Raw genomic sequence first — 13,595 nt, forward strand, 5'->3', positions numbered from 1 at the left:
TCATGAAAGGGTGATTGAAATAGGATTCAAGTTGGACTTGGGGGTAAAAGGCATCTTTGAATAGGAACAGCATGTCATGTTTTGAAAAGAGCCAAAAGTCTGTTCTGGGGAGGCACTCACATTCCTGCACCTCCCCTCCCGCCACTGAGGATCCCAGGACTTATACATATGCTGTGTAGACTGTGACCATGAGAAAGACTTCAGTGCTGAGTTAGAAACAATTGTATCTCCAGCTGTCTTAGTTTTATGATAATAGGAAGCTTTGGGGCTGGGGCTGGGCATTTAAATTACTGGGTTAGTATTTTTTCAAAAAAGTCCACTGGTTAGGGGCTAGAGAGATGGCTTAGCAGTTAAAGAACTCTTGGTGCTCTTGCAGAAGACCTGGGTTGAGATCCCACTATTCACATGGCTACTTACAACCATCCTTATTTCCTGTTTCAGAGGATCCTGTGTTTTCTTCTCACCTCTGTGGGCACCTGGTATACATGTGATACAATACATACATGTAGGTAGAACATGCATACACATAAAATAATAAATCTTTTAAAAATGTTTTTTGAAGTCCTGTGGTAACATAATTCAGGTAGCCAAGAAGGTAAAAATGTTAGGAGCAGGAACTTTAATTTTCAAGTTCGACTTGAATCACTGTGAAGAGATCCTGAGACCAGGGAGATACTCTTCAAGAAAGAGGCAAGTAGATAGATGCTCAATGCCAGTACATCTGGATGACAGATCTTATGCAGTAAATAGAGCTCTAAGCAATCAATGCATCAGTCAGTCAATAGAACATTTATCTGGGCTGATAGTGTAGTTTCCCAAAATAGTCAAGTTGGAGAGGAGGGAAGGTGGTGAGGTTGTGTCTTCAGACAAGGGTCGTGGGAGGTGATGATGGAGCATCCGAGTGAAGTGCTGAACAGGAAGTGGAAATGAGCAACTGAGGATACAGGAGAGAGGCTGAAATTGAAATGTATGAGTCAACTGCTGGAGGGTTGGAACTGAGTAACAGGAGGAGGCCTTCGGCGAGGAGCAGAGGGCAGATCTGAGTGTTTGAAAATGTCTGTCATCACAGTGTGGTCAGCCCACAGCAGCAATTAAGTGGGGATCAATCAAAATGAAAGGGGGAGGAGATTCATGTTAGTTCCCAAGACAGTGCTAGAAATGAAAACATCGGCCCAGGAGTTTCTTGACTAGCCTCTACTTCACGCAAGTCATGTCTTCCAATGCCACATCCTTCCGTCTAAAACAGGCCCTTTCAGATGCGCCATTCAGCCTGGATTTAAATGAGACACGCTATCTCATCACAATTATGATTTTACAGCTTCCTCTCTGGTAGGCAAGTTTTCTTCTCCCTTGAGCAAACAGAACATGTGAAGCATGATCCTTTTTCTAAAACGATGACAACGCACTTCTTGGACATTCAAACATTTTAGAGTTGAAAGTCAAAACTGTTCGTAATCGATGTAGTTTAGTATCCCCGTGGACTCTAATAGTCAAACAGTCTTGTATTTCTCCAATAGGAGGTGTCCACACTCTCAGTTGACTGGGATTACTGATGTAGTAAGAGTGCCCCTTGTCCCACATTGAGTTCAGATCAAGGTTTACCACAGAAAAATCACAGAAAAGCTAGTGGATTGTGTACTTATTTGTCCTGTGGTTGCTGAACAATATATTTGGAATGTATAATTTCAGAAAAGTAAACTGAGCAAAATAGTGAGAGCAGACAGTTTGGAGTTGAGAAGGGAGTACATGATGTGGGTCTTTATAGAGAATCTTCAGCCAAGATCTCAAACTAAATGTAAAGAGAAGTCATGCAATTGCAGAGAAGAGCAGCTGGTAAAGAATCCCATGGAAATGGCCTTGACTTTCAAGGAACAGCAGGAAGGCTTGGGTGGTTAGGGTGCAGTAATAAGCAATAATAGAATATTTGGTGCAGGATTGGTTGAAGTGAGCAGATGGGGTGTACCTGCCTTTCAGCCACAGGGTTGAGAAGGCAAGAGGAGGCTTTCAATTGGCCTTGGTTTCTGTCATTTCTGTGTTCCCAAGTTTATTTTGACCCCAGTAGGTGGGAGTGGGGTTGTGGGGGGAGTGGGAATGCAGAGGGAAAAGCGGAGGGTTGAGATATTTTAGGAAGTCCCTGTGGAGCTCCAGGGAGAGGGTGCAGCACCCTGTGGAGTATGGGGGTGATGCCTGTGGTGATGAAGACAATGTCTAAGGATAAACCCTCTAGCACTTGGCTTTCCAGATGTGGGCTGTTATGTCAAGGGAGGCAATCGGTAAAGAGAGTTAAAGGAAGACTCCTGCTGTGGGCAGTAATGCTAAGAATGGAAGCCAATGGAGTGGTGACCAGCACAGCAAAAGTCAGACCCAGACATTTGGAGTTACTAAAATGCAGATCAGTATTAGATTCGGTGATGCCATGCACAGACAACAAGCATCCCAGTGGCTGCTATTAAATGAACTGTGCCGTGGCTTCCCCTATACTTCCTCCATTCCTTAGTTCACTGGGGCCTTAATCTTACAAACCACCTACTGATTTTATTCATGCTTTTAAGAGTAGGGACTTAGACCTGAGGACATAGTTGATGTATTCAGGTTATGAGCACAGTTTGTGAGCTACTTCATAGGGTTTGATCCCAGACTCCCTGGCTCCAGGGTTATGTTGTGCACTGTACCTGACAGTTCTGATCTTGGTGTATTGCTAAGAAATCAAAATAACGTCTTTTGTATTATGGTTGGGACTTTAGAATACATGATTATAAAAAAAGTTAAGTAAAAACACAGGAAATACTTCTTCCCCATTTTGTCAAGGGTGTGATTCATCATAAAGAATTGAATTTCTTTGATTTCCTTAATAGAGTTTATGTCTGAGTTTTTTTCTCTCAGTTTAACAATCTTAAGGTGGACTATGCAAAAGATGTCTGAGTTTTTAAATAAAAAAGTATTCGTTTTGTGCCAATTAGAAAAGATCTTTTTATATTGTCTTCATCTTGTTTTTTCCTCACCCACTACACCATATCATGTATTAGGCATTAATCAATATTTTAATTAACTAACATAACGAGAGAAGTTAATCATGGTGCTGTTTGAGTCATTATTAATTATGTGTGTCTCTGTATCATGTTCCTATTAATGAAATGTCTTTTTTTCTAAAATACTTTTAGATTGGGTTGAATTTAGTCCATATGAGATTGGCATGGCAAAATATGGTACCTTTATGGCTCCTGACCTATTTGGAAGCAAGTTCTTTATGGGAACGGTTGTGAAAAAATATGAAGAAAACCCTTTGCATTTCTTAATGGGTGAGTGATCAAAAGGTCTCTCTCTCTCTCTCTCTCTCTGTCTCCCTCTCTCTCATTTTAAACATGGATGCATTTTAAATTATTCTATATTTCTCTTTTCTTTTAGGTGTCTGGGGCAGTGCCTTTTCCATATTGTTCAACAGAGTTTTGGGAGTTTCTGGTTCTCAAAATAAAGGTTCTACAATGGAGGAGGAATTAGGTATTGTAAACATCTTGCATTTATGAAAAGCTACACTGAAAATCAACTTCATTGATAAACAACACATACGTATGTGGAGAACATTAACTCTTCATAAGGTTTTCTTTCTTTTTTTTAATTTATTTATTTAAGATTTTTGCCTCCTCCCCGCCACTGCCTCCCATTTCCCTCCCCCTCCCCCAATTAGGTCCCCCTCCCTCATCAGCCCGAAGAGCTTTTATCAGTAGCTGTGTTTGTTGAAACAATCTAAGTGTTTCCTAAAAATCCTGTCCATATGATTTATGTCCTATTATGACATCACAGTTGTGAAATTTACAAAGATCCCTCACTGTTCTAAGAATAGTTTGTGCCTGGGCATCTCCTGTTCTTTTCCTTGTTATATTTCTAAACACTGTTTTTGTTAGTGAGTACTCCTCTTTAAGACAATAAAGGTAGGCTTTTAAAGATTAGGTTTATTAACACACGAATATTGATTTTTTTTAGGGATGAATCCATCCCTGCCACGTATCGACGTAGCGCCAACTTCCTAGAATTTTGCTAGTCTATTCTTTATGACACCAATTCGTAGCATTTCTAAAAGGCAGATAAATTAAGTCATGTCTTGCAAGCTAAAACTAATGGTTTTCATTAAATCTAATTCATGCTATAAAAATTTAAGAACAAGTTTTGTAAATATTGAAAAAGTAGACAAACTGTATTGTGGACTAGTTGTTTATAGTTTTCATTAGACAACTACAGGGATATGTAGGAATATAGTTTCCTGAATGAATAAATGTGACTTTTATAAAAAGTAGAGCATGCATTCAGGACTTGCCCAAAGTCTTGTGATCTGCATCCAGTAAGTACAATGTTTTGATGGACAGTGGGAAGAAGCCATGGGAAGCAGAGTTAGAATTTTTGGATCCAAGAATGTAGTTCTGTTGGTAGAGTGCTTGTTAGCCCACAGAGTCCTGGATTTAATTCCTAGGAGCATAAATCAGGCATGGTGACCCAAATTTGTTACCCTAGTACTCAGGTGATGGTGACAGAAGGACGGGAAGTTCAAGATCATTCCTAGCTACACCACATGGTTGGAGAATTCCTTGGGATACATGAAATCCTGTCTCAGAAATAATACAAAAAAATATGAATGAATGAATTTGGGGCCAGTGTATCAGAGGTCAGGGTTAGCAGCCAATTATCTACTATTATTTTTTTGACCATGTAATATCACAGGTCTGTCTGGGAACACAGAATAAAAACAATGAATTTTTTAAATGCTCAATTCATTTTAATAATATATGTTAAAATCATACCATGTTATTTTTTTCTAATATGTGGCCTTCAGCTATCATGAACGATGGCAACTGACACAATGAAGTTTTATATGCATAAGAGAATGGAACTGAACCATGATCTGGATTGCAACCCGTGCCATTCTGAGTACTATTTCTCCTGCTAAGGGGACTTGAGTCCAGAAGTTGATGGCTCCTTCATCTTCTCTTGAGGACTGCCATTTGTTCTTCTAGATCACTCTTAAGAAAGTATTGGAAAAGTAATTTTATTATTTCATTAGAGCCACCTACTTCTAAATGACATTAAAAACAAACAGAAAGGCCACTTGTTGCTTGTGGTACTTGCTGTCATCCAATTATCACTCGGGTAGGGAGCAGGTAAAGTGGGTACCATCTGGAGCCTGAGGTGGTCTTCAATGCAGACTCAGAATCTCTCCATGGTTAAACCAGAATCAAAGTGTATAAGATGAAGGGCTGGGAAGTAGCTCAGTGGTGGAATGCTTGTCTATTGTGTCCAGAGTCCTGGGTTTGATCCCCCAAACTGTAACAGCAACAGCAACAAAAGCAGGTTACCCAGGCAGGGTGGAAGGTTGTAAGATTGAACTTAATCTGGACCTCATAGAAAGATCTGGATTAGCCTGGGCAAAAGTAAAGGATGAGGTAATCCTGCTTGGTTAATGTGAATCGTAGCATCCCAGATGGATGTCCTGTTTTCAGCCGGTAGTTTTGTGGAAGTCACTCAGTCTTTTCTGAGTCACTCCGTCCTTTCTGGATTACGTGAAGAATTTTTTAAAAGAGAAAGGAAAGCAGAGAGGAAGCCCACGCTGGGTGGCCTGCTTCCTGTGTTCCTTCTCCTCTGAATAATCCTGATAACTCAAGTTAATTATTTGTTCTTCTCCTAAGGCAGGAAGAGACTAGGGTTGAATTTACACATCAGAAGGTGGGCGAGACAGTGGCTGCTGGCCAAGCCAAAGGAAGAAGCTTACAGCACACAGTGCTGAGAAGTCTCCCTGGAGAAGTCCCCTTGAGGCCAGTGGTCAGCTGCTGGCTGCTCCATGTCAGGCTGAGGGCACAGGATAGGGTGTGTTTAGACTTCGCTGGTCAGCAGGGGGCATGCTACCTCAGATTATGTAAGGATTTCCAGAAATGAAACGGAAGAGGTGACTGAGGGGCCTCAGGACTTTTAGGGACCTCTTCTGCCTTTGGGTAGGTGAGGTCCCCCTATTAAGGCACACCCAGAAGGGTTTTTTTTTTTCTTCTCTTACCTTAACAAAGACTTTAAGGTAAACTGGACCTCAGTTGAATAACTTTAAATTAAATCATTTGCTTTCTCAAGGAGGTTTCCATGTGCGCAATTTTGCCTCTTAAAAAGATCTGTATAAAGATACAAGAGTTGAAAGTCAACCATTTCTGCCCTGAATATGTCCTCTCAAAGAAGACAGTGTGATTTTCTTAAATGAACATATCAAATATAGCCAAAGTAGAGCAAAGCCAAAACAACAGGGGCTGATAAAAGGAAATGCCTCAGGAAAAGAACATACAGGCAGTAACACAGCCACCCGAAGGACGACATCTGGAATGGATCTTGTCTTGCTGTCCCCCTCTACCATGTGGTGGACTTAGTGCTGTCATGGCTATAATATGGACAGAACAATCGCATTAGCTTTTAAGTACTTTCTTTTGTTGAATTTTGTATTTATCACTGATGCCAGTAAAAAGCAAGTTTAAGCTCTCAGGAATTCACTAACCTTTCTTTCTATTGTGTAGCCGTCCAGGCCCCTGGGCTCTAGTGAGTGTCACAGACATAGGAAGAGAAATACGGGGATGCTGCACGCCACACCTCTGCTTTTTTGAGCTTACAGCTTCCCAAACAGTTCTGTGAATGAGATTTCTAGATGTGTAACTAGTGCCTTGAAATTGAATAAAGAAAAATCATCTTTTCTGTTTGCACCCAAAGAGGAAGGAAAAAGACACTCTGGGGATAGTTCATATGTCTTGATTTTTCTGTAAAGGATGATCACAAAAGTAATCTCCAGGGTCCACAAATTAGGCACGTTTCTCCTGGGAAAAGATGGCTAATGATGATACTAGATTTTACTGCCGTCTTTTTATTGGGATGAATGGTACCCTTTGGTTCTCACCCTGGTCTTAGTTTGCTTTGAAGGGAAACACACAATTCTTGACATACTGAAAAATCAACAGATGTTTTTCAGTGTTGGCAAAAATCAGAGGTTAATCAAAGTGAGTGTGCTTTCTTCATATTCTGGAGACTGTATTGTAGATCACTTGTAGATTTGGATTTTCTCCTTTATTCACCTTCATAAACACTATTTCAAGACACAACCAAGTAGTTATTATTATTAAAGTTAAGATAAACTCATAAAAAAGCCCCTTCCTTAAAACTGGGAATGAATAAACTTACACTAACTAAATTTGTTTGCTGGGATATTTTGTTACCCAGCGGTAAGTTTTTTAAGAACAGGTGAATCTGATGAATCTCCATTTATAATATTGATGTAAAGTTCCCTGTTGCCTGCCTCTGCCTCCCGACTGCTGGAATTGAAGGCATGCACCACCCTACCTAATGCTCGTCCTACATTTGGTTATGAATTTTGATCCCTGAGATGCCTCAATGGTTTTGTCTCCTTCCCACAGAAAATATTACAGCAAAGCACATCGTGAGCAACGACAGCTCGGACAGTGATGATGAGGCCCAAGGCCCTAAAGGTAAGAAAATGCGAGTTTCCCTGTGAATTGTGAGCAGAGGAGGGGAAAGGCTCGTCTAACCCCTCTGTTCATGCTGATGACGTGTGACATCCTGAAGTGTTGGGATGGGGACGTCCAGTGAGAGAAAGGACTATTGCATAGATCCCAAGAAACAGTGGAACCACATCTTTTCCTTTCTTTTAAAGCCTCAAATATGTTTGCCATACAACAGATGGAACTGTCTGAGGTGGTGGCAGTAGTGAATTCTGTTCTAGACGGATTAGTGAGATGGACCACTTAGTGTGGGAAATGGGATTGGAGGATAGTTTTAGTTAGCTTTAAAATGAATGAAAACATCGTTTAAATATTGTCATTAAGCCTTCTAAAAGGTTTGACTGTCGGCACATTCCTTGGTCTTCTGTGGTGATTAGTAGCTCACCTCTAAGGAGTTCAGATTATCAAGACTGCCAATATCACGGATTCCTTTGGCAGTGAGACAGTGCAGCTAGATCTCAGTTTGATGTGGGTCAGAGTAGTTGGCGGTGCCTTTTGGATGAGGATGACGGCGAAGGTGAGGTCCAGAGATACTTGTTGCAGTGTGGTGTTTGTTAGCATAGAAAAATGTAGAGATTATATATGTTAACAGCAATTTTCTAAGAAAACGGTTCATAAAAATGTACAGAGATAGTTCAAAAATAAACAAGAGCCAAACAAATGGAAAAACAGCTAAGCATCTAGAACTGGAAGAGTCTTTTACCATTTGACTGTAACTGTCTAGACGTTAGAAAGCACAAAACTGTTTTGTCCAAAGCCACCAGTGAATTCTCCCAGGCATGGTGTGCACGTAGGGGAGGCTTGTTTTCTGCCCGTTCCAATTATCACTGAAAACAGAGAATCTTGTTTCATTTCCGGCCTGCTGTTATTTCTTCATAGGATGAGTTTATGCAAGGCAGGGAGCAGTTGCCTCCCCACAGGGTGTAGCTGCACATGGCCACGGCATGGACAGCAGTGTTTCTGAGGACTAAACACTCCCTCCTTTCGTACGCCCAAACTTTCAGGAGAGCCAAGTCCAGCTCGGTTTCAGCCCTAGATGGCTCCTTGCCTGGCAGCCCTGGTTATCAGCTAGAGTCCTGGGAAGACTCCCACCCTGCAAGAAATAAGTCTTCATTTAAAAGTTTAAGTTTTACATTTTGTTAGGTGTTCAGACTTGCATTTTGAATTTCTTTTCTTATAAAGGAAACATTGAATTGTGGTGGCTCGCCTACAGCTTAGAGGTATAGTCCACCAGATTTGTTTTTAACAAAGGAAACCGGCAAGCATGCAGGGCATACATACCATATGTCTAGTACTTTGAGGACTCTTCAGTGAGACTCTGAAGGGGACATAGCTGTCTGTTACTGATTGAAGAAATTGCTATAGATGGCCAGAAAGTTTAGTCACCGCTCAGCACTAGCTGGTTTTTGAGGCTGAGAAGTTCAGGAGCTGTTTTTGAATTTGCTGGCTTTGTTTTAGTTTCATTTTAACTTCGAGGTTGACATGGTGAGCATTTCTTAGTTCTCCCTGTGCTTTTTAAAGAAATGCTTTGAGAGCCATTTTAGGTTCCATTAAAGTTGGAACAGAGAAGTCGTTTTGGTAGAATCTCCTGTCCCATTCTGTCCCAGACAGTGTCCTCCACTATGAATTGTCCCATTTGCCTAGTGCCTCTATTACAGCAGATGACTTGCTTTTCTTATTTTTTATTTTTTTATTTATTATTTATTTATTAAAGATTTCTGCCTCCTCCCCACCACCGCCTCCCATTTCCCTCCCCCTCCCCCGATCAAGTCCCCCTCCCTAGTCAGCCCAAAGAGCAATCAGGGTTCCCTGCCCTGTGGGAAGTCCAAGGACCACCCACTTCCATCCAGGTCTAGTAAGGTGAGCATCCAAACTGCCTAGGCTCCCACAAAACCAATAGGTGTAGTAGGATCAATAACCCATTGCCATTGTTCTTGAGGTCTCAGTAGTCCTCATTGTTCACTATGTTCAGCAAGTCCAGTTTTATCCCATGCTTTTTCATACCCAGGCCAGCTGGCCTTGGAACAAGCAGATGACTTTCTCCTGCCATGTCGTGGTCTCTGTTTACAGGACAGTTCACTCTGCGACTGTGCCCTCTATGGGGGACAGTTTGTGAGAAGGATTTAGCACTGTAATGTCACATGGCTTCATTTCACAACTGTCCAAATCTTCTCTCCTCTACCTAACCATCCTTTCAGTGGAGGAAAACGACTTTCCTTGCTCTCTCCGTAGTTTTGCCTTTTCTGGACTAACGCATTGTTGGAAGCATGATGTCTGCATCCTTTTCATATTGCTTTCCTTTTATAATAAGTACTTAAGTTACCTCTGTCTGTTCAGGGCTTTATGTTTTGCATATATTTATAAAGAAATTATAGAAACTGAACGAATGTAGATACTTATCTCTCAAAATGCACACAGGGGCTAGAGAGTTGGCTCATCAGTTAAAAGCAGTGGGCTCACCTGGAAGCTAACAGCCATGTGTAACTCCAGTTCCAAGGGATCTGACGCCCTCTTTTGGTCTTCTGAAGCAATACATTTACACTATGCATAGACATTTGTGTGGGCAAAATACCATAACAATAAAGCTTTTACGAATTAAAAACAAGCCAACAAGCCCCTTAACACACAGAGTTTTATATAACTGCATGTTTATTTCCAGGATTTTGGAAGTTGAACAGAAGAGGTTTGAGCAGGGGTTCTTTGATTTTAATGTGAGTGGGTTATGCTGCAGTTGGCCATTGTACAGGTTTCTGTAAGGCTAGACGATAAGGCCAGGCACTTCTCAGAGAACTTCACCTGAGGTCCAGATTGTATTAATCCATGAACAGTTTTATGGGGTTTCCTAATGAAGGAATGAAGGATAGGAAGGGGCTCATAATTAGCACCAAGTGGAGAGAGGATGGGAACACAGATAATGAGCATTTCCCAGGAGCTATCGTGGGCATGGGGGAAAGTCATTTGTGATTGCTTCTTTGGACCACTGTGACTTTGAAAACACTTTGTATCATTTGTTTCAATGACAGGGCTTTAAATGCCCAGGCCTTATAAGCGAGGATGAAATAACAGTTATGTGATCAGTGCATGAGCGTGGTGTTTAGTTATCAGGAGTCATGTGGTGGGTCTTTCTGTGGTCCCTTCTAACTTTCTGTGATCGTGGATATTTATGAAGCAGGATATGGACACTTACGAAAAGTTAGGCAACATAGATGGTAGCATCAACTAATCTCTCTCTCTCTCTCTCTCTCTCTCTCTCTCTCTCTCTCTCTCTCTCTGTGTGTGTGTGTTAGATGGAGGAGAGCTAGGGAGAGGGAGAAAGGAGAATATTAAGAGTGCATATGAAATATCTAAATAGACCAGGAGACATCAGTGAAGAATAGCCTGACACTGTGTGTAGGTAAAAGATAAAACTATGAACACTTGGATACAGAAGTGACTGGGCACTTGTTTTATGCAAATAAACATATTGAGTCAAAGGCCCAGAACTTCAGTTTTAATTTTGGTGATTAACCAATGAAGTTGACCACAACAACAGCAACAACCAAGCAGCCTGATTTTGGCATGCCTGTGCTTCTTTGACATGCGCTGTGTTCCTTCACCGCAGGCACTGAGAACGAAGATGCTGAAAGAGAGTACCAAAATGACAATCAAGCAAGTTGGGTGCATCGAATGCTGATGGCGTTGGTGAGTGACTCAGCTTTATTCAACACCCGAGAAGGCCGCGCAGGGAAGGTGCACAACTTCATGCTGGGCTTGAATCTCAACACATCCTACCCACTGTCGCCGCTGAGAGACCTCAGCCCCCTGGAATCCTTCGATGACGATGAACTTGATGCAGCTGTAGCAGGTACGCACCAAAGCAAAAGCCTCAGGAGCTGATTCAGGTCGTCTTTACTCTTTCTTGGGGAGAAGCATTTTAATTCCCATTAACATTTATTTAGACTCAATTTTAAGAACGTTGACCTGTGAGGGACATTCATTCATTCATTTTGTTTGTTTTTGTTTTATTTATTTATTTATTTTTAAAAATGCAATGGCTAGGAAATGGCCTAGTCATGTTAGTAATCTAATATTCTTTGAAATCCCCAAAGCCTTTATTTTCTTTTAATGGTCAGGGTTCACTTACAGACAACAGGAAACTTCTACCGTGATAATTACAATGAGTGTAAAAAGCAGGTAAGGAGGTGCTTAGAGAACGGTCCAATGATTAGAGGAGCAAGGCCAAGGCTTCCAGGATTGACTCCAAAAACACAAGAATAATTCCCTAAACGCCTCCACAACCGTGCCTGGCTGTGGAAAGAGACGAAACAGCTATGTCTCATTTCCTCCTTCCATTCCCGTGGGCGGGCCTCTTTGGAAAAGGCCAGGTGGAGCTTTGAGTTGAGCATGTGGTGAAAGGGCACTAGGCCTGGCGCCCTCTTGTGGTGCAGGGGAGAATGCAGCACAGGAGTTGGCGTGGACCAGTCTGCAATGACCATCCGGACAGGGAAACTGTCACTGCGGTTTTCAGGAATATTAGGAAACTTTGTGAAGTTGCCCGGTAAGAATCTAGTCACTTTCAGACTTGTCATTAATGAAATGTCCAAAGCTAGTAACCTTTATTCATCAGGTCCCCAGTGACTTAGAGAGTAAGCGTTCCATTTGCTTTGGTGACGAATAATATGTAATATACCTTTTCTTGTGGTGATCTTACATTTTTTCTCAATCACACCATCACTTTTACTTAGTTGTCCAAATATCATTTCTTAATCACGTCTGCCTTAGGTCACTGCCAAGATGCTGTTAAACTTTAAAGTAGACATTTGAAACATCACAGCCTCCCAAAGCTTTCTTCCCACTGCCCTTTTGTTCTTCATACATAGCGAATGGTTTTGAAATTACGCTAGGCTTCAGATTTTGTTGTTCTTTTCTATTTTTTGGCTGACTTTAAGGGGAGCAAACACTGCATTTTGCATTATGTGTGTCACTCTAGGATATGAGTTACTTATAATTATGCATTCATAATTCCAGTCATTGTTATTATACATTCTTATATAATTCCAATTAGTCCATTCATATCAACTGTAATATTTATTACAGTTCCCCTGGACTGAGAAGGCTAACGTTAAAGCTTTCGGTTGGTGCCATACTTTTTCTTGGTTTGTGGCACATAGCTGTAGTTCCTGGCCTCCCTGTGGCAGCTGGTTCTTTACAGACTTGTGCCTTATGATGGCTGCCGATTGGGCTTAAGTACATTATAGCTTTTTTAGATCTATAAGGAAGCTTCGGTGACAAGGAATACCAAAGAAAATAGTTGCATTATCTCTGTCCCAAACTGCTCGGCAAATCAGGGCTTGAGCCACAGGTCTCTGAGTCTGGCTTCCGAGTCTTCCCCTTCACACGGCATCCCCTGTGGTTTCATTAGTCATTGTTTTGCTGATGTAAGAATGGAAGTTTTCACTAAGTGTCTTTGAGATTTGTTTTTAGAGATCTTAAATTTCTATTATTTCTCTCTGTGTAAGTATGTGTGTCTGTATATGTGCCCGAGGAGGTGAGAGAAGTATCAGCTCCCTGAAGCTGGAGATCCAGTTGTGAATCGTCTGACACGGGTGCAGGGAACGATACTTGGGTCCTTTGCAAGAACAATAAGTGCTCTTAACCACTGAGCATTTTCTGTAGCCTGCATCTTTGAGATGCTCCTGACATGTTCTAACCTAAAGTCATTTTGTGTTAATGACTTTTGGAAAAATATTTATTCTTAAGTCTCAGTAAACATTATATTAAAATTGATTTTTATGTATTTTATGTTTATTCGATTGAAATATGTAGGGAACATTCTAATCAATTCAATAACAAATTCGTTCACATTTATTGCTTTGATACTACTATTGCTAAACCTTATTGCATATTAAACTGAATTAATTGAGTTTATTAGTGCTTTTCCAGATGAGGGCTAATTTATCACAAACTCTGATAATTTTTTTTCAGAGATTTAAAATCCCTACTTATGGGCAAATGAGATGGCTCAGTACCTAAAGGCATTTACAGTCTTGTCTGACAACCTAAATTAAATTTCCAAGACCCACA

The 13,595-nt window shown here is 41.1% G+C and overlaps 1 protein-coding gene across 1 annotated transcript in view; it reads left to right on the forward strand.

Moving 5' to 3' along the window:
• The window catches only part of Pla2g4a (phospholipase A2 group IVA), a 141,080-nt gene that overhangs the window by 105,470 nt on the left and 22,015 nt on the right, over positions 1–13,595 (forward strand). Inside the window, exons 11-14 of the mRNA XM_050162916.1 lie at positions 3,162–3,299; positions 3,406–3,498; positions 7,428–7,499; positions 11,134–11,376. Of these exons, the coding sequence (XP_050018873.1) occupies positions 3,162–3,299; positions 3,406–3,498; positions 7,428–7,499; positions 11,134–11,376 (546 nt within the window). The remainder of the gene's footprint in view (positions 1–3,161; positions 3,300–3,405; positions 3,499–7,427; positions 7,500–11,133; positions 11,377–13,595) is intronic.

The sequence above is a fragment of the Alexandromys fortis genome, unplaced genomic scaffold (genome assembly GCF_014885135.2).
Source record: "Alexandromys fortis isolate MF-2015 unplaced genomic scaffold, M_Fortis_MF-2015_v1.1 scaffold_126, whole genome shotgun sequence".
NCBI lineage: Eukaryota > Metazoa > Chordata > Mammalia > Rodentia > Cricetidae > Alexandromys > Alexandromys fortis.